The 18,334-nt window shown below is 42.7% G+C and overlaps 1 protein-coding gene and 1 long non-coding RNA gene across 2 annotated transcripts in view; one reads left to right on the forward strand and one right to left on the reverse strand.

The window, feature by feature from the left end:
• Positions 1 to 12,471, reverse strand: part of LOC113914071 — a 113,090-nt gene extending 100,619 nt beyond the window's left edge. Inside the window, exons 1-2 of the long non-coding RNA XR_003517369.1 lie at positions 12,338 to 12,471; positions 8,199 to 8,298 (exon numbers count right to left, since the gene is read on the reverse strand). This is a non-coding gene — a long non-coding RNA (uncharacterized LOC113914071). The remainder of the gene's footprint in view (positions 1 to 8,198; positions 8,299 to 12,337) is intronic.
• ST6GALNAC5 (ST6 N-acetylgalactosaminide alpha-2,6-sialyltransferase 5) overlaps positions 11,357 to 18,334 on the forward strand; it is a 173,938-nt gene continuing 166,960 nt past the window's right edge. The window contains exons 1-2 of the mRNA XM_027578869.2: positions 11,357 to 11,613; positions 12,435 to 12,656. Coding sequence (XP_027434670.1) covers positions 11,599 to 11,613; positions 12,435 to 12,656 — 237 coding nt within the window. The 5' untranslated portion in view covers positions 11,357 to 11,598. The remainder of the gene's footprint in view (positions 11,614 to 12,434; positions 12,657 to 18,334) is intronic.

The following is an 18,334-nucleotide window of genomic DNA, read 5'->3' on the forward strand; positions in this document are numbered from 1 at the left end:
CGGCAGCCTATGAGTTTCCTGAGAAACCTCCATCTTCGTACGTCTAGAATGCTGCATGTCACAGTGTAGGTTCTCAATAAATGTTTGATAAGTGAAGCAGTTATTTAATTAATTAGTCCTAAAAGCCACTGCCAGGCACCAAATTTTATACTTGGAAAATTAAGACTCAGCTCTTGGTACATATGACCAGTTAATGCAAACATGAAACAATGCCAACCACAGTAGCAAATGTCCAAATTGGAAAAAAAAAGTTTTACAACTATGAAATATTATTATTAGGTGCAAAAATGTGTGTGAAAGAAGTTCTGAGCAGAAGTGCAGAATGGAACTTTATTGCTTCAATTTTATACCATTCATCCCAACCCCATGAATCTGAGGGTTCATAAATTCTATTTAATGATAACTTACAACAGGAAGAAGTGATCTCTATATATTTAAGCACTGATGTATAACAATGCATAAATTGTAAATGATCTCACAGTATATAATTCCAGCTACCGTGTTTATAAAAAGGAAGGGAAATCACATGTCCCCGATGGCCTACTATGTGCTAGGGCCTGTGCCAGGTGTAAAATGAGCTACAAAGGTTAAACCTCATGATGATCTTGCAAGTTCGGCACTGTGCAAGGTAGCCCTGTCCCTTCAGAGACATCATGTGGAAGGAAATCCCAGCCTTCTATCTGACTTGAAAAGGGAAATAAATTCACATGAAGAATTAGCCCTGGTTGGTAGGGGATAGAAAGGAGGTTCTGAAAATAGAGAATCAAACAATGCCTGTCTCTACAGAGAGACAGGATAGAAACATTCCAGAACATACATGGATATGTGGGAACAGACACCAGTGTCTAAGTTGAGATGGTGCAACAAAGAAGTGGTCATCCACTGCACATAGGGAACGGGCGGGCAGAGGACTCCTGCAGGGGCCAAGTGAAATGACTGAGGAGGAGGAGGAGGTAGAACCATATATAGCTGGCTTTCTACTTCAGTACTTTCAGCCCAACGAGCAACCCCTAAAGACCAGAGCCATGTCCGATACATTCTGTCAGTATTTGCTGGATGAATATTTTTTCAAAGAATTTAGGTTGTTGGGGTGCCTGGGTGCTCAGTCTGTTAAGTGTCTGCCTTTGGCTCAGGTCATGATCCCGGGAGGATCGAGCCCCACATCAGGCTCCCTGCTCAGTGGGGAGCCTGCTTCTCCCTCTCCCTCTCCCTGCCGCTCCCCCTGCTTGTACTCTCTCTCTCTGTCAAATAAATAAGATCTTTAAAAAAAAACAATTTCGGTTGTCATTTAAGTGCAAATTTCAATGCAAAACTATCTGGTTGTGCCACTGACACACCCTCATTAGGATTTCATAAAAGCAGGCCAAAAAATCTGTTGTCACAGTTCTCGTCTGTCATCTTAGGAGATGCGGCAGTTTATTATTTGAGAAACAACAAGAGGAGGTAGTTACTTCTGAAGTATCCAATAGGCCATCTAAGGCAAAACAAGCAGAACATGTATAGGTATCCATCAGCTTGTTTTCATTTTTTATTAATGTTTCTTTTCCTCTACCAGTGTGAGGAAAGCCAGTGGTTTCCTAGTTATGCTTGTTTTCTGAGGAGGTGCCCCCATGGCCGCCTCAGGGAGGCAGAAGAGATCTGGGCTCCCCACCTCTATGTCAACCTGGAAGGCTCCAATTTTAATTCATACAGTGAGCCTCCAGGTAAGATAGTATTTTAACAACAACAATGAATGACAGAGTTGGATGTTTTAAAATTTCATTGTATGTGAGGGTCCAAATATTGATACTGCCCCAGGTAACTGGATCTTCGGCAAGATATTGTGCCTATCCATGCCTCAGTTTTCTTACTTGTAAAAGGACATAACAATAGGACATAACTGAAAGGGTTATGAGCATTAAGTAGACAGAAAATGCTATGTGTTAGGTGCTGTCATCATTACCTCATTTAAATCCTTGAAATGGTCCCTCTGAGGAGGGCAGTATTACTATCCCCTTGCGTGGATGAGACAAGTGGGACTTACAGAGATTCTGTATCTTGCTCAAAGTCATAGTCCATAAAAGGTAGAGCTGGTATTCAAACATGAATCCAGGTGATAGTAGAGCTTATACCATTAACTTTACACAGAGGTGAAGTGTCGGTGAAGTCCACAGATAAAAATAAATTTGAAAATCACAAATTTAGCTTTCAGCGAGGACATGGGGTTCAAGTTGACTTTTTTTTAGTGATGTTGACTTTTTAAAAGTTTAACATTCCAAAGCTGCTTAAATAAAGTCAGCTATTTTAAATGGCATATGCATCATTTCCAAACAAAGGGAAGAAGACACAGAGCGATATAAATTAGCGTGGGAAGAGAAGCAGAAAGATGCATCTAAATCAATCATGCCTTTTACATTAGCAGAAATATTGCAAGGACCCTCAAGAACGCACTTATAAATTCATTTTGAAAACTCCTTAACTGGTTTTCCCTCTTGCAGCTGCTACCCCTTATGTTGTGTGCTGCATTAAAAGAATAAAAAAAACCTGCCTTCCAAGAAGGCCCAGTCACCCTTGACCTCCTGGGTTAGCCGGGAGCACAGGGAGCTTTGCAGCACACAACCCCCCTGGGCTCTTAGATTGCTACCTCAGGTCCTGCAGGGATAGTCCTTTATCCCTTATATGTGGAGAAAAAAGATGTGTGTCCTTTTATGGGGTCAGAGTGTTGGCCTCTATTTATCTTTCCCCATTTTACTTTGAGATATGATAAGTAATAAAACAAAAATCACCTCCTAATGTAAAAAGCTCCCTCTACTGAAGTTTTCTGGTCTTCCTTCATGGTTGTTGGCCTAAGCTCAAATATTCCAAACTTCATAGGTCAGTGGGGCTTACGAATCCCCAACAAAGTTTCACCATGTCCACCCTCACTGAGCTGTGTGGTGACAGTAAGAATTTTCCAGAGTTGAACGGAAGAGCTGAGTTCAAGTCCTGCCTCTACCAAGTGGCTGTGTGACTTTGGGTAATTTGCTTTCAACTCACTCAGTCCCAGTTTTAACAAAGTTCAAACAGTGATGATAATAATCATTCATCCATCCACCCAATCACATTTACCAAGCATAGATGCTTAGATACTGTTTCTCAGTATCTGGGAAAATGAAGGTGAACCGTACAAAATTTCTCAATTAAACTGCTCACCATCTCCATCAGGAGACAGACACCTAAACAGATCAGAAGTGAAGAAAAAAGGAGGGACCCTGACAAGAGAGGTTTCTATCTGAAATAGCAGCTGGGGAGGCAGGAGGAAGTGACCATGAATAAGAGAATCCCAGCCTTAGTTGGAAACCACATGTTTTTCTACCTCACAAGGTTACTGGGAGGTTCAAATGACATAAGGAATTTGAATCCTTTGAAAACTCGGAACGAACAATTTCTGCGTGTGGCAGATGCTGTGGCTTCCTTGCCCGTATCCCCTGCTTTCACCCCTGGGGTGCCAACTGGGGACTTAAAGCTCCAGCACGTGCACGTGGCTGCCTGCCTCCCACATGCCTGCCCCAGAGCCTGCCCGCTTTGCCACCTGTGCCAAGGCATCCATGCCCCCCACTCAATGCCCAGCGCAGCCCTCAGCCAAACAAATAGCACTATTCCCCGGCCCTCAGGTGAAATAACCAAGGCCTGAGTTCTATCTTAACCGCCAGAATTTCCCCAGCAGGACTGAGCCCCAGTCTTCTACAGTAGTAACTTGTTTGGTGATGTGCCATTTATGGGCTGCCTTCCCCTCTTGGGCCACTTCCCTACTCCCTCCGCACCTCCCCCCCCACCCCGCCATGGGGTTTTCTTCACCTGCCAAAGAAATACTTGCACATGGATCCTGATCTCGGGGTATGCTTCTGAGAGAACCCAAATTAAGACAAGATGTAAGCCATTTTTTTATTATTATTAGACTATGTCATTTTGAAATGTGGCCAGAATCCTACACACTATTTTGCATGGAAAGAGCATGGCTTTGTATTTATAAATCCTCTTCTGCATAGTTAAGATTTGATCCACTTTAGCCATTATAACATAATACCTGCCTAAGAATTTCTTGAATCCATCCAACCCACCCTGCTCTGGCTGAAGCTTTTATCTCTCACCCGGATTGCCACAACATTATCCTGGCTGCTGTCTCTGACTCTAGTCTTTCTGCCTACAAATTCATCCTTCTCACTGTCTGCAGAGATAGCCACTAGAAAGTAATTCTGACCAGACCCCTCTCAGCCCAAACAGCGCAATTGTGCAAATTTTAAAAGGCTTCTGTTACTTACAACACTCTAGTTCTCTCTAATGGAAAATTGTTGTAATACTCTGTGTCTGTAGAGCAAGATGCTTGCTGTCATCTGCAGTGTCTATGACATGTGATGCCTGAAATGTGCATCCTTTTGCAACCTCTACAACTGTACAGAACCACCCTGGTTCTGAAAACTCCCTGCCTCACCCATAAACTCCTTGTTGGTTCCTAGTACACAGCATGAAGTTCCATGTTTCCATGCTTTTTATGCTGTCCTCTCTGCCAGGGGACACTGACCTTCTCCTAGCCTGTTTCTAGTGACTTTTTAAAACCAACTGACCATTTCCCTTTGCCAGAAATCATGGCTGAAACACTCTCATAGAGTCATCTGCCCCTTGTCTTTGTCCCCTCTTTTATAACTTAACTTTTACACTTCACACACTGGGTTATAATTAGCTGCTCATGGGTTTGTCTTTGCATCTGCAGCATCTAGTGGATGGTTTGGCCTAGAGTCAGATCATAAAGAAAGCAGTGGAGTGGACATGATGAGGGGAGGGACTGCAGGCAAATAGACCTGGGCAAATCCTGACCCACCATTTTCTAGCCATGTCACCTTGGGCAAGTGATCTCACATCTCTATATCCCAGTTTCCTTGCTGGTAAAATGGAGATGACATCATCACAGATTAAATAAGCCAATGCCTATAATTAACATAATGCCTGATGGCAGGTACACAATACATCTTAATTATTATTTTTATTATAAGCTCAACAAACATTTGAGAATGGAGGCCCCTCCTTTTATACCAAACAGGCAGTCTGCTATGAAAAACATACTTTTTGTCTGATCCAACTGTACTATCAGAATGGTGGTGAACATTTTATATATATTAACGTATTTTGTCTACACAACCACTCTCTGTTCTAGAAAGGTTCTATTCTTGGCCTACTACAAATGAGGAGACTGAGAAGAGTGATCTGTGGCTTGCTTTTGGTCACAGGTAAGTTAAGAGTCAGAGGCTGGACCAATTCTAGCCTATGTGCCTCCAAGCTTGTGCTTTTAAGTGAGCTAAAGGAGGACTCTCACAGTCCCACTGTAGGCTCAGAAAGTGGGGGGTGCCGGTGGACAGGCACAGGCAGAAATGTGAAAAGGGAACCTGATATAGAGCAGCTTGTTCAAAGGCTCAGCTCACTGACCATAAATACAGTAAATTCAAGGAACAGGTTTTTTTGGCTAGTTTGAAGTGTTCCTGTGTAGAAAGTCAGGAGATAAGATTAAAAGGACTAGTGGACACAGAGTAAGAAAGGATCCTGGGTGCTACGCAAGGATTTCTTTATCTTGAAAACCCTCCAAAAGCAAAGAGACATTGAAAGGACTGATCATACCAGGTGCTGACAAACATATTGATATCTAACAAACAGAGCTCCCATTCACTGCTAGTGAGAATACAAAGTGGTACAACCACTGTGGAAAACAGTTTGACAATTTCTCCTAATGTTAACTGTACACCTATCACATGACCCAACCATTATGTGCCCAGGTTTTCATGCAAGAAAAATAAAACTGTATATCTACAAAAAGACAAGAATATTCTTAGTATTTTCCTTCCTAAGAGCCCCAAACTGGAAACAAACTAAATGTCCATTGATACAAGAATGGATAAAAACAACTGTGCTGTTTTCATACCATAAAATAGTATTCAGTAATAAAATGGAATAGACTAGGAAGGCACTCAACAACATGGATAAACTTTAAAATATTATGCTAAGTGACAGAGGTCATACTAAAAGGCACATGCTGTCTGTTTTAGAGTAGGCAAAGTTCATCCATAGTGATAAAAATCAGAAAAATGTTTGCCTGTTTGCTAACGGGATGCAGTTAGTGTGACTGAAAGGAAGCATGAGGGTATTCCCTGAAATGATGGAAATGAGCTGTATCTTCATGGTGGTGGTGGTTAACAGGTGCAAAATTCTGTCAAAACTCATCAAACTGTACACTCAGATTTTGAGTATTTTACTGTATGTAAAATAGATCTTGAAAAAATAAAAGTAGCTAAAAAATAGATCACAAAACAAGGAACTGCCTTTGGTTATACTACCTACAGATTGGGTGTAAACTATATTCTTATAAATCACACCAATTTACAGTTCAGTAGAAGAACTTGGCTGTGGAACTCTCACAAAGTTTCTCTTCATTCTTTAACAAATATTATTTGTTTAACAAATATTTATTTCGCTCCCTGCTAAAGGATCTGAGTGACTTTGCACAGATGACTCTCAGGGTCTCGGTTCACTCATCTATGCAATGGAGATGGTAATAGTATCTACCTCATGGGGTTGTTGTGGGGACTGAAGGAGCTAATACATGTAAAACTCTTAGACTTAGTGCTTGCACGTGGTAAGGGTAAAATAAATGTTAGTGATTCATATTATTAACCCTCAGTTATGTGTCAGGCTTGTAGTATATAAACAGTAATAGGACATAGTTCCAGTTCTAGAGAATTTATGATGTAGAAGAGAGGATGAACAATAAACACGTAAATTAATATGCTTGAAAAATGCTTTGAGTACATAAATGACTGACTGTCTTGGAATGGAAAATACATTCAAAATGAAAATAATCAGCCACCTAATCAAATCAAGTTCAGATAGTCATTTATTGTTTTTCAGTATTGTTATTGTAATGATGCCTCCTATTCTTGGCGTCTGAAATTTGGAGCTCCCAGGGCTCAGGCTTGTGACCTTTATTCTTCTGTGTCCTGGCTCATTCCTAGGTGACCTCACCCTTTCATGAACTATAATGCTGAGTTCATGCCTCTGAGCCCAGCATCATGCCTGAACTCCCATATATGAGTACATCTAAATTCAAATTCTCCATTCTGAGCCATCCCAAACTGCTTTTCCCACAGTGCTCCCCAAGGCAAATCCCAAAACCAGTCATCCCTAAGAGCACAATGACATCCTTCCACCTAGACTACTACAAGAGCTCCCTAAGGATCACAGAGTTTCCATTCTTGCTCCCCGAGAACTATTCTCAGCACAGCTGCCGGGTGACCTTTCCAAAACATTAACGATCCATGGCCTTCCTCTGCTTTAAACACTCCAGGGGGTTTCCTTTATCCTGTCTTTTTCATGGCCTATGAGGCCCGAGAAGATCTGCCCCTGAACTGCCTCTCTGCCCTCCTCCCCTACCCTGCCCCCCTACTCTCTCTCTTGCCTCCTTCTCCAGCCACACCAACCTCCTTGTTGTCTCTTCAATAGACCAGTCAAGCTCTTACCTCATGGCCTTTGTACATGTTGTTCCCTCTGCCTGGACTATTCCTCCTCCAGATAGCTCTTGGGTCCTTCTCTGACTTTATTCAAATGTCTGCTCAAATGGGAGCCTCCTAACTAAAACAGTACATACACTCCCACTCCAGTCTCTAACTGCTTTGCTCTGCTTTTTTTCCTAGTGCCTGACATTCTATTTTATTAGTTTGTTGCCCTAGCTTGAATATAAGCCTTATGGGGCAGAGTCCTTGCCTCTTTTGGTCACACCCCCAGGGCCAAGAATGGTACCTGACACACAGTAGCTACTCAATCGATATTTGATGGATGAATGAATAACTATTACCTTAATTTACTCAGAGTTTCATAGTTTACAAAGTAGTCACATATACAGTGTCTTAACGAGCCTTCTAACGACTTGGGGGATAGGCTCTGTTATATCTATTTTATAAGTAAGTTCTAAGTCTGCTTACTATTTTTGAAGTTCCTTGTTCAAGGTCATGCAGCTCTTGTTCACATAGGTCAAATGCTGGTCTTTTACCTTCAAACCCAGATAATCATAAAATATTAACAATAGTTAACAGTCTGTTAGTACTCCTCTTGATACTTGTAGTATCTCATTTATCAATGCTTTGAGATAGGTACTCTTATGATTGCCATTTTACAGAGGAAGAAACTAAGTAACTTACCCAAGGTCACAGAGCTGCTGAGGAGTACAGTCAGAATCTGGGTCCTGGATACTTGACTCCAAGGACTTGTTCTCCAACCAACTAGCCCACTAGGTACAGCCTGTGACATGAAAAGAACTAAGTAAACTGTGGAACACAAATGCACAAATATCAAATTTGTTCTAGGACTTTCTGCCATTCTTAAGTTTTTTGCTTTTGTTGCATTTAGCAGAAATTTTCTCTTTCTTTAAAATATAAAGTGGAGAGTTGTATCTCAGATGCAATTTACATTATGTTGTTTTCTGCTTTTCATTCATCTTTGAAATGTTTGAACACTTGTTTCTGAATTGAGAGGTCACTTAGGACTCACAGGCAGGGCTCAGGGGTTTCCAGTATTTTGTCCTTCTGCCTCCTCCTGTAGCTTCGTGGTGCCTTCATGGCCAAGTGCACAGGCTGCTCTTCCCTCTGAGCTTCAGATTCCGCCTCCTCGCCCCATGACATGCCTTGTTTCATAAATTCTTGCCTTCAGTGTATTACATAACCTACATTGTGGAACACTCAATTTCTATTCCTTTCCTTTCTTTTCTTTTTTTCAAAAGTAGGAATCTATTTGATTGGATGTGATGGCACCCGAGGCAGAAATGTGGCAAAATTTTAAGTGGTGAGAAATCTAACTCAGCTACCTGGATTTTGAGAAGCAAATTGTGATTCCCCAACTCACTTTGTGTTGAACTGGACAAGTTAGATGAACTAAAATAGCTTTATTGGCTTGCTTCATGTCTCCAGGTCAAGCAAGTGCCTGCAAGGGCTGCCTATTTTCTTCTCTTTCTGGATATTCAAATTATTAACTTAAAAGCGTGCATGAAGTTACACAAACACAGGTGGATACCTTTAAAATATCAAACTCTTTAGATCTTAAATAAGCAAGCATTCAGATGTTGAAAAACGAATCAAGTATTTTAATTGTTTCCTAGTTAGTTCTTTATAACATAAAGGTTCATAGCGTTTATCTGGGAATAGACTTGAGTTCCTTCAGGGCAGCACATAATCTATTCATCCAGGTATCCCCAACATCTGGCACATAGTAGGTGCTCACCAGAGTAGGTGCTTAACATGGTAGGTACCTGATTAATATATGTTGAAGCTCTAGTACTGTCTCTTATTGCCTACTTGCAGACTTGCCTCACATACTTTCCATGCACAGGCATGTGCGTGTGCACACACACACACACACACAAGGTTGTGAGCTCCTAGAGGACAGGATCTGTGTCTTATTCATCTCTGTATTCTCTAATATAGGGCCACCAGATAGCAGGTGATAATTAAATGATCACTGAATTGAACAGCACAAAGATTTTAACTTGGGTTATTCGGTTCATCTGCCCTTCCCCCACCCCATCTTGTCCATTTGGCTCTCAGGCCAGACTGCCTAAAATCATCATATCAATCTAATCAAGTATTTGAAAGCCAGAGACCTTGAAATTATTTAAATCAAGTTCAGAATTACATTTTTAAATTTACTCCAGCCATCTCATAAGTAGATTTAGGAACTAGCTAACTGCCATCCCAGGAGGGAAAAAAAAAAAAAAGCATAAGCCTAATGAATGTGGTCAGACATACCATGTAACAGATGTCCAACGTGCTGCCATGAGCTTAAATCATAAATATGATGGCTCTGTTTGGCATAGCAAAATATATTAGAAGTGTTTTATCGGTCACCGGGCAACTTGCTCGATGGGAGGGGAATGATCCTGAAAAATGCAGGAGCTCTGACTAGTAGCATCTCAGAAGGAGCCCTGGAGAAACACAGATAATCTGTTTGCGATGATTCATCAAGTTGGTCCTTTGTTTCCCTAATTTGAGTGTCAAGTGCAACCATACAGTAAAGAATTGCCAAGATCTGATAAGATTCTCTTCTGGCTGCTGCTTTTCTTGCCCTAACAACTGGCACTATTCATGCCTAGAGCACAAATTGAATAAATAGCTTCAAGGCTGGCAATGTTGGACCGTGTTTTGAATTTTCTGTTTTTCTTTAAAAGGCTAAATCCTATGTGTGCCTTGCTTTCCCCCAAACACATTGCATGGATAGTCACTGTGATACCAATAATTTTAACTTTCTTAATACTAAGTATGGGAGGATGCCTCATAAGTTAAAAATAGTTCCTGTTGTATCACCAGTGGAGCAATGGATTACTGAAGATTAAAAAAATGATTGTAATGCCTTTTTTGGCCTTGAGAAAGCTCTTACTGTGCCTATGGTTCTGTTGGCCGGCTGATCATTTCCATCTTAATGTAATCTTTAACATTACGCTGCTACAGGTGAGGTGTTAATACATTAAGACAACTATTCTCGCTGAGCAATTTCACAAGAAATATGTCTTTAACTAAATTAGACATTTAACAAATGCCATTTGTAATTCAACGCAGGGAGCAGAATGTCCCTAAAACAAGTTATTGATGTGAATTCCCCAACATAAGACAATAATTTTTAAAAAATTTTAATCAACATCCTAAGGTGAAATTATGTACTGTCAGTGCAGTAGACCAATATAAGGAGAACCCCAAAGTCCTTAGGAATCTTAAAAAATAAGCAGTAAGCAGTTTTATCTCTAGCAGCCAGAAATCTTTCCTCACAATTAGGAAGAATCTACAGGTCCAGTTAATCATGTGGCAATGATGTGCGGAATGTATCTAACACTTTAAAATCATTTAGATGAATGCTAGAAACCTCAAAGTTCTGTGAGAAATATAAATTGTAATATTTAAAACAAGTAAATGAATTAAATAATTTAGATGAAGATTTAGATATAAAGGTTGCAACTGAAATAATTTTTTGGAAAAATTATTTCCTGACAGATTTCCCCATGCTATGAACATAAATGCAAAAACTATAAATAGGGCTACTGACATTTGGGCAGTTGACTTGTTTTTATCAAAATTACAAAACAGAATTTAGTTTGCAGATTTTCAAATGGCTATGATGTTCAGAATCCGATTGGGTTCTTCTCCCTTTTTACTTGATGACTTCATAAAAGATAAATAAGCCCTCGGACCAATAGGTGGGTACACTAGCACGGTTAACTCTCTCGCCCCAGAAATTCCACTAGGCTGAAAAGATTACTATTTGGGGGCGGGAAGGGGGGGGATGCAGAGGTCTTTAGGACCCAGCAGGCGGCGGCAGGCGGCAGTTGTGTAGATCACTGAGAGACTACGAGGGTCCGGTTCAGTTTTAATTCTGTCTCTAATCTCTGCAACAGCCGCGTTTCCTGGGTCCCGCGGCTCTCCTACCCACTCAGCCGCGGCCAGCGGCCGGGCGAAAATCAGAGCCGCCCGCCCCCCATCACCCACCATGGAAACCTTCCAAGAAAAAGTGGCTCCGGACGCGTGTGCCTGAGGATTCCTCACAAAAGAGGTGCCCAAAATGAAGACCCTGATGGTGAGTCATTTGTGGCAACTCCTCTGGGCAGAGGTGGAGACCCCCAGACGCAGCGTCCCCGGGGCGCACCCGAGAGCTCCAGAGGCGTCTAACCCTGCGCCGCGAGGTCGCCTGTTACAAAGGGACAACTTTCCACCTGCTCCGTGTCCCCTTCCGGTTCTCTGGTTCTGCCTGGCTGGGAATCCCAGAGCCGGGCTGGGAACTCGGGTTGCCTCGGCTTCTGGATCTCAGGCAAGAGGTCTGGGGACCCACGGAGAGCTGGAGAAGCGGTGGAGGGGTGGACGCGTGGCTGAGGGGATGGGGGGGGTGCCCAAAAGCAACAGCCTGGCAAAAAACTAAGAGGGGCGGGGAAGGGGGGATCTTTGCAGACTTTCTTGGTTTTCTTGTCGGATTTCAAACTTGCAAGAATCGCCGAGGTAGAGCCCCGCGCGTCCAGAAAGGGCCGGGTGCAAGGGCTAGAGGTTCCAGCAGCCGAGCTAGGGGAGGGAGGCCCCTCCTCAAAGTACGAGCCCACCTCTGCCCTCGCCGCTAGCGCGCTTTCCCTCGCGTAGCCGGGCGCCGCGCACCACCTGCCCTCTGCCGAGAGATCTGGGAGGTGGCGTGGGCCGGGAGCAGCTACGCTCCCGGGCATCGCCTGCCGTACGCGCGAGGACGGTGCCTCCCCTGCCCCGGCTGCGCGCCGAGGGCTAGGACGCGGGCCACCTCCCTCCAGCCCCGGACTTACCCCGCGCGTCTCACCGTCTCGCGCGTGTCCCCGCCGGCGCGCTCCGCCGGGGTTGGCTCTCAGCGGCTCTCCTCTGCTCTCTTCCGCCCGCCCGCAGCGCCATGGTCTGGCTGTGTGTTTGGCGCTCACCACCATGTGCACCAGCTTGTTGCTCGTGTACAGCAGCCTCGGCGGCCAGAAGGAGCGGCCCCCGCAGCAGCAGCAGGCAGCGGCGACCGGCAGCGCGCAGCCGTCGGCGGAGAGCAGCCCCCCCTCGAGGCCCCGGGCCCCCGCGGGACCGCAGCCGCTGGACGGATACCTCGGCGTGAGGGACCACAAGGTGACAGCTCGCTCGCCAGCGCGCACGCCACCCAGCCTGGGGATCCCGCACACCTGAGCCTGCCCCTTTCCCGGGGGCTGGGAGGCGCCGTGAGTAGGTGCCATTCGGAGGCTGGAAGCGGGAGCGGACCCACTGGGGTGGGGTGGGATAGTTCCTTCTTGCTGTGAATTCCCGTTTGGAGTCGGAGGTAAAGTTTTTCAGGGAATAGGGGTGAGACGAGTGGACCCAAAGCCCCATTTCCTAACAGGAACCGACCCTGGAAGTAGAACCTTCGGGTCCCCAGAATTGCAGCCGCGGGTGGGTGCTGGGTGCCTGAAGCGTCTGGTTTGGCCAGTCGCGCCCTGGTGGGAGGAGAGCCGGGATGGCGCGAGTAACGGCCGGAGCATTGCCCCGCCGGGAACTGGAGGGTGAGTAGCAGCCAGTCCGCGGCCCCTGCTCGAAGATTCCCCTCTGATCTCGGCGCTTCGGATTGCTCTGGGCAGAATCAGCGCAGCCTTGGGGAGCGGTCCCAGGCAAGCGCGGAAGGCTGGAGGCACAAACTCAGCTTTCATTGGCTTGAAACTCATCGTTGAGGGCCTGTTTTTCTCTGCCTTCCGGGAAGCCGTTGCATGGCTTGTCTAATAATAAGATGATTTTCTTTAATTGAGCCTCCTTTCCCCCAAATAATAAATCTCCGGTTTCAGTGTGCGAAGCCTCTGGGAGAATTCTAATCAAGTTTCCTGATTCTGAAAAGATCTTTTAATACAGTTTGAATATATTCCCCATTATTTGAAGCTGCTAATATGTTTTTATTAAAACACAATTACACTCTGTATCTGCTCTGTAAAGGCTAGAGGATTTCTTGAAACCACCCAGCTATTCCGCATTTTACATTACTAGATTTTATGCTTGTGAACCAAAGTATTATTTAGCAGGTGGTCCTTTTGCATGAAAAGGTGGGTCTTACCGTTCATGAAAAAGTCAAAAATTTTTTAAGTGGCAATCAAAATATTGCCACTCATTTGTGCAGTACATATTGCAAAAAGGATTTTGGAGGGTAAAAGTTTAAGGCAGGACCCAGCTGCTAGGGATCCTTGAATGCCTGTGGAAAAAAACAACATACCATGAAATGTGGATGGGTGGATAGATAGGCCAATAGGTATAATGTATAAGAAATGCTAGGTATAAAACAGTACTGTTAGGGTACAGAAATGAGAAACATCACTGCCCTGGGAGGTTTAAGGAAATTCTCTCTGAAAAGGTAGACTTTGCACTGGGGAAAATTTGGGGAAGCAGAAGAAAGGAAGGGATTTCTTTAGGAAGTGATTTGGGGAGTGCAGAGGGGGCTCGTGATAGGATCTTGAAATCAAAAGTAGAGAGGGTCCTCAGTTTTTCAATAACAGTTTCACTTTCTTCTTTAAGATGTTGATGGATTACACTCTGTATGTGCAAGCAACCTATAAGGGCTGGAGTTCTAGAAAAGTTTAGACATCGGCTTCTGACTGGATGGATGTGGTGTTTATGTGTAACTGGTATAGGATGAATATATTGAACTTGGTGGATTTTCATGGTGTTGTTTAGTGGAAATGGCTATATAGCACTTGTGAAGCTTTGGTTCATGGGGTGTCGAAAGGTAAATTTGCTGAAAGCTTTGATCTGCCTTTGGAATGGTATTCCTAATACTTTCCTTCCTGTGTTCTGCTGGATGGACCACAGCTGAGAATATTGATAGCATAAGGCAAAATATGATGCCCGCATGTTTGTTTTCAAAAACAGTGTTTATTCACACAAATATATTGGATTCCCTTTTCCGTGTATCAAAGTACTATTCATTAAAATGAAAAACAGCCCCTTTTAAAAGAAATGTTGAAACTCAATATGAGAAATCACAATAATCTATAGTAAAGGGTTTTATAAACTGTGAAGTGTTATATGGATGATAAACGTGTGAACGTCCTTGGAATTCTTTTTTTTTTTTAAAGATTTTATTTATTTATTTGAGAGAGAGAGAGAGCACGTGAGAGGGGGAGGGTCAAAGGGAGAAGCGGGCTCCCTGCCGAGCAGGGAGCCCGATGCGGGACTCGATCCCGGGACTCCAGGATCATGACCTGAGCCGAAGGCAGTCGCTTAACCAACTGAGCCACCCAGGCGCCCCGTCCTTGGAATTCTTAGCAGAGAATTATAAATGTGACCAGGAAGATCTTTGCATCTAATGAATACCAGTGGAATTCTTTCAAAGAAAACCAACGTGTCATCAAATTCCATACTCCCAAGGATTCAACAGAGTTTACCCCACCCCAAGCAAAAGAACAAATGCAAATCTTAAAATCTATGTCTCTTCTGTAGGCATTATCCCAACTGTCCCACTGAACCACATGTAAACTTCTACTCAGAGTGTCATCATTTTACTGCTATTATTTACCTGGCTAGAAATTGGGTGAAGTTTCATTTCTGATGGCTATAGGGAGGTACATGTAGTGTTCATGTCCTCTCCAAAAGTTGCTATTTACTTAGGTTTACTTAAGATCTTCCTATAGTCTTGCTTAGGCAGAGGTGGAAATTTGTTAGAATATTGCTAGGATTTTTTTTTTTTCCAGATTAACCCAGGGGAGGGTAAGAAATCAGGATTTTCTACTCTTACTATGTTGCTAGATGATACCCTGATTGCTTTTTTTTCATTCTCATATCAGGTCTTAGAAAAATTATAGGATGTGCTGGATGTGATGACCACCAAGCCATATACTACTGCATATTGAATCAGAATTCCAAAAGACTTTTTATTTGCCATTGATTTACAGAATCTGGAGAGAGTTACAGATACTATTTAGGAAAATGTTCACATCTCCATTGCTAGAGGTCCCAAAGTCTGATAAATATGTAGTGTTTATGTTCAGTTACATGATGGTATTAACATTATAACTCTAAGATTAAATTCAACAGGTGGTGCTAATCCCCAGCACCTGAATTTCTCAAATTACAGGCTGTCTGCAATGATTGTCTTGTCTCATACGGCTGCAGACTAAATTACTGTTGAGATTAAATCACTATGTGCTTTTGTTGAAAGGCATGCTGCAAGTCAGGCCGGTGATGAGCAATGTGTGTTGAAGCTTAAAATATCACTTTCCATGGTCATATTCTCTACTTGTTCACGAACGATGTGAGCTGAAATTGTAATTCTAGTGTGACGGAGTGAAGGCTACTTGGAGTTTCTTGTGATAATGAAGACCTTTCATTTTCTGTTAGAGAGATTCTTGCTCTTCATTTCCAACCCTTTTCCCCAGATCCTTTCCCACAAACGTTTCACCAACTCATTTCAATCTTGTTCATGTCTGTCGCTGCAGGTACTGTATCTCTATCCTGCCATTACTGTTGTGGTCCCCAGTTTTGGAGCTACTGATTTCTAACCAGATCAGCCAGACAAGAAAAGAAGTCAATTTTCATGGCTTTGGAAACCTTCTGTATTTAGAACTACAGCATAATGTATAACCAAACTAAAGCACGTGAGTGCACGTGCATGCACACGCGCGTACACACACACACACGCACGCACAAACACTGAATCAAGCAACCTTCGGAGAAAAGCTCCAATTCTCCCAGCAGAGTGGAAGGGGGGGCATGGAGTGTATTGTTTCCAACCTGGATCTGGTCTGGATAGATAAAGTCATTTGCCATCTGGTGGACCCTGTGAAATGAAACCAAGAGCCGAATCCCATTTCCAGTGGACAGGAGCCCTTATCATAGGAGGCCCACTTGTCACCTGGGCTGCCCTTTTCTGAGATGGCTTATGAAAGAGCAGTGATCAATGGGGTCTGAAGCTGAGCTGCTATCTCCTTGCTTCAGTAGTAGCTCCCAGGAATGGATTTTACACATACTAATAACATGCTTGTCCTTGGTTCTGTCCCTCCTTAAGCACTCAGTTATTCAGACAAAACAGAACTGCTTGGAGGTAACAGTATGTTTGCTATTAATTCACAGATGTCCAACTGGAGTGATAGGACAAGTCAATGCGAGAGTTGAAAAATAATTCAAAACCAGAAAAAAAGGTGCATGCCATATAACTTACTTAGGAATTATGGCATAAGTATTCTTCTTTTTAAAAAGTATATAAACTCTCAAATGTAAGTTTGCACCATTTATTAGACCCCATTTTATAATATTTGAGGCAGCCAATCAACGATAGATAACTTGGATCTCAAAATCAAAGTGAGCTAATTTTCAGTGCTCAGGTACTAACAAAATGTAAACTGTCAATGGTGATAAGACCCTGTTATCACAAATCGTCAACCAAAAAGAATTACAAAATGAACTATTTTTCATGGGTGAGGAGTTGCAATAATGTGGTTGCTTTTAACAGGAGAAATGTTCATATAATATTTGTTATAATACATAACCTTAATTCTGAGAGTCAGGAGTGTTTCTCCAGCTTCCCAAGGAGTAATGCCAAGATACCCCCCCTGCCAAAGTCCAGACCACACCTGGTAAATGAGTCTGAGCTGGCTCCCTCTCCACTTTTGGGCATTCTGTCCTCTTTGCTCGTCCTTGAAAACTCATTGTGTCTCAGGACCTTTGCACTTGCTCTCCCCTCTCCCTGGAAAACTCTTGCCCAAGATTTTGTACATGGTTAGCTCCTTTTGGTCATTCAGTCCTCAGATCACATGTCATCTTCTTCTGGACAACAGTCTTTAAATAGCTCTCTCCTTAATAGTCATTCTCTATCACATTAGCCTGTTTTATTTTCCTTATACTAGTTAACAATATCTGAATAAATCTTAAAGTTATCTTTTCTATTGTTTGTCTCCCCCCCCTTCCCAGGTAGAATCTAAGTGCTGTGATAGCAAAGTATTTGTACATCTTGTTGACCAGTTTAACTCCAGGCCCTAGAATAATACTTGACACTTAATGAGCACACAGCAAGTATTTATTGAAGGAAAGAAGAAAGCAGAGTATATGGGGAGAGGAGATTGTGGAGAGGGATAAAGCTACCTCACCTTATGCAAAGTCTTTTCTCTATAAGAAACCCCAATGCAGTCCCAAGGCCCTGGTATGTCTCATCTTTCCTAATTTGGTTTACTACTACTACACTAGTAATAATAATGGAAGGAAGATGAAGAAATGATTTAAAACAAGAGTCTTTCGGAATGAGATTTAGCAGTTTACATTTTAACAGGCTTCCCTTACTACTCTTGTGCACATTAAAGTTTGAGAATCATCATTTGAAATGTTTTTAATCATCATGTGTAGTTCTATAGCCAATTTGTTTCTGGATTTTTGAACTACTCATAGCCCTAAGTAAATATTCATTGAAGGCCTAATAGTTGCAAAATTGGGTATTCTGGAGGAAGAACATAGTGCCTACCATCAAAGAATCTTTGATCTAATCGGAGAGAAAAGACAAAGAAGCAAGAAAGGTTAAATAATAAAGCAAGTACTGAATAATAATACGAAACCAGGAAACAATAAATCAAGGCATTGACACTAAAAAGGAGGCAATTTCTGTGATCTTTCTCATCTATAAAGTAAGTTAAATACTATTATTAGTTTAGAAGTTACAAAACTTTCAAACTAAAATTGCATTTTTTAGCCCTTTTTTAGTATGTGTGTGTGTGTGTGTGTGTGTGTGTGTGTATGATGTGCAATGAATACTTAGTAAACAACTTGAATGACAAAGCAACTTCAAAGTGGATAGATTTTAAATTCAA

Source organism: Zalophus californianus, chromosome 4 (genome assembly GCF_009762305.2).
Source record: "Zalophus californianus isolate mZalCal1 chromosome 4, mZalCal1.pri.v2, whole genome shotgun sequence".
Lineage (NCBI taxonomy): Eukaryota > Metazoa > Chordata > Mammalia > Carnivora > Otariidae > Zalophus > Zalophus californianus.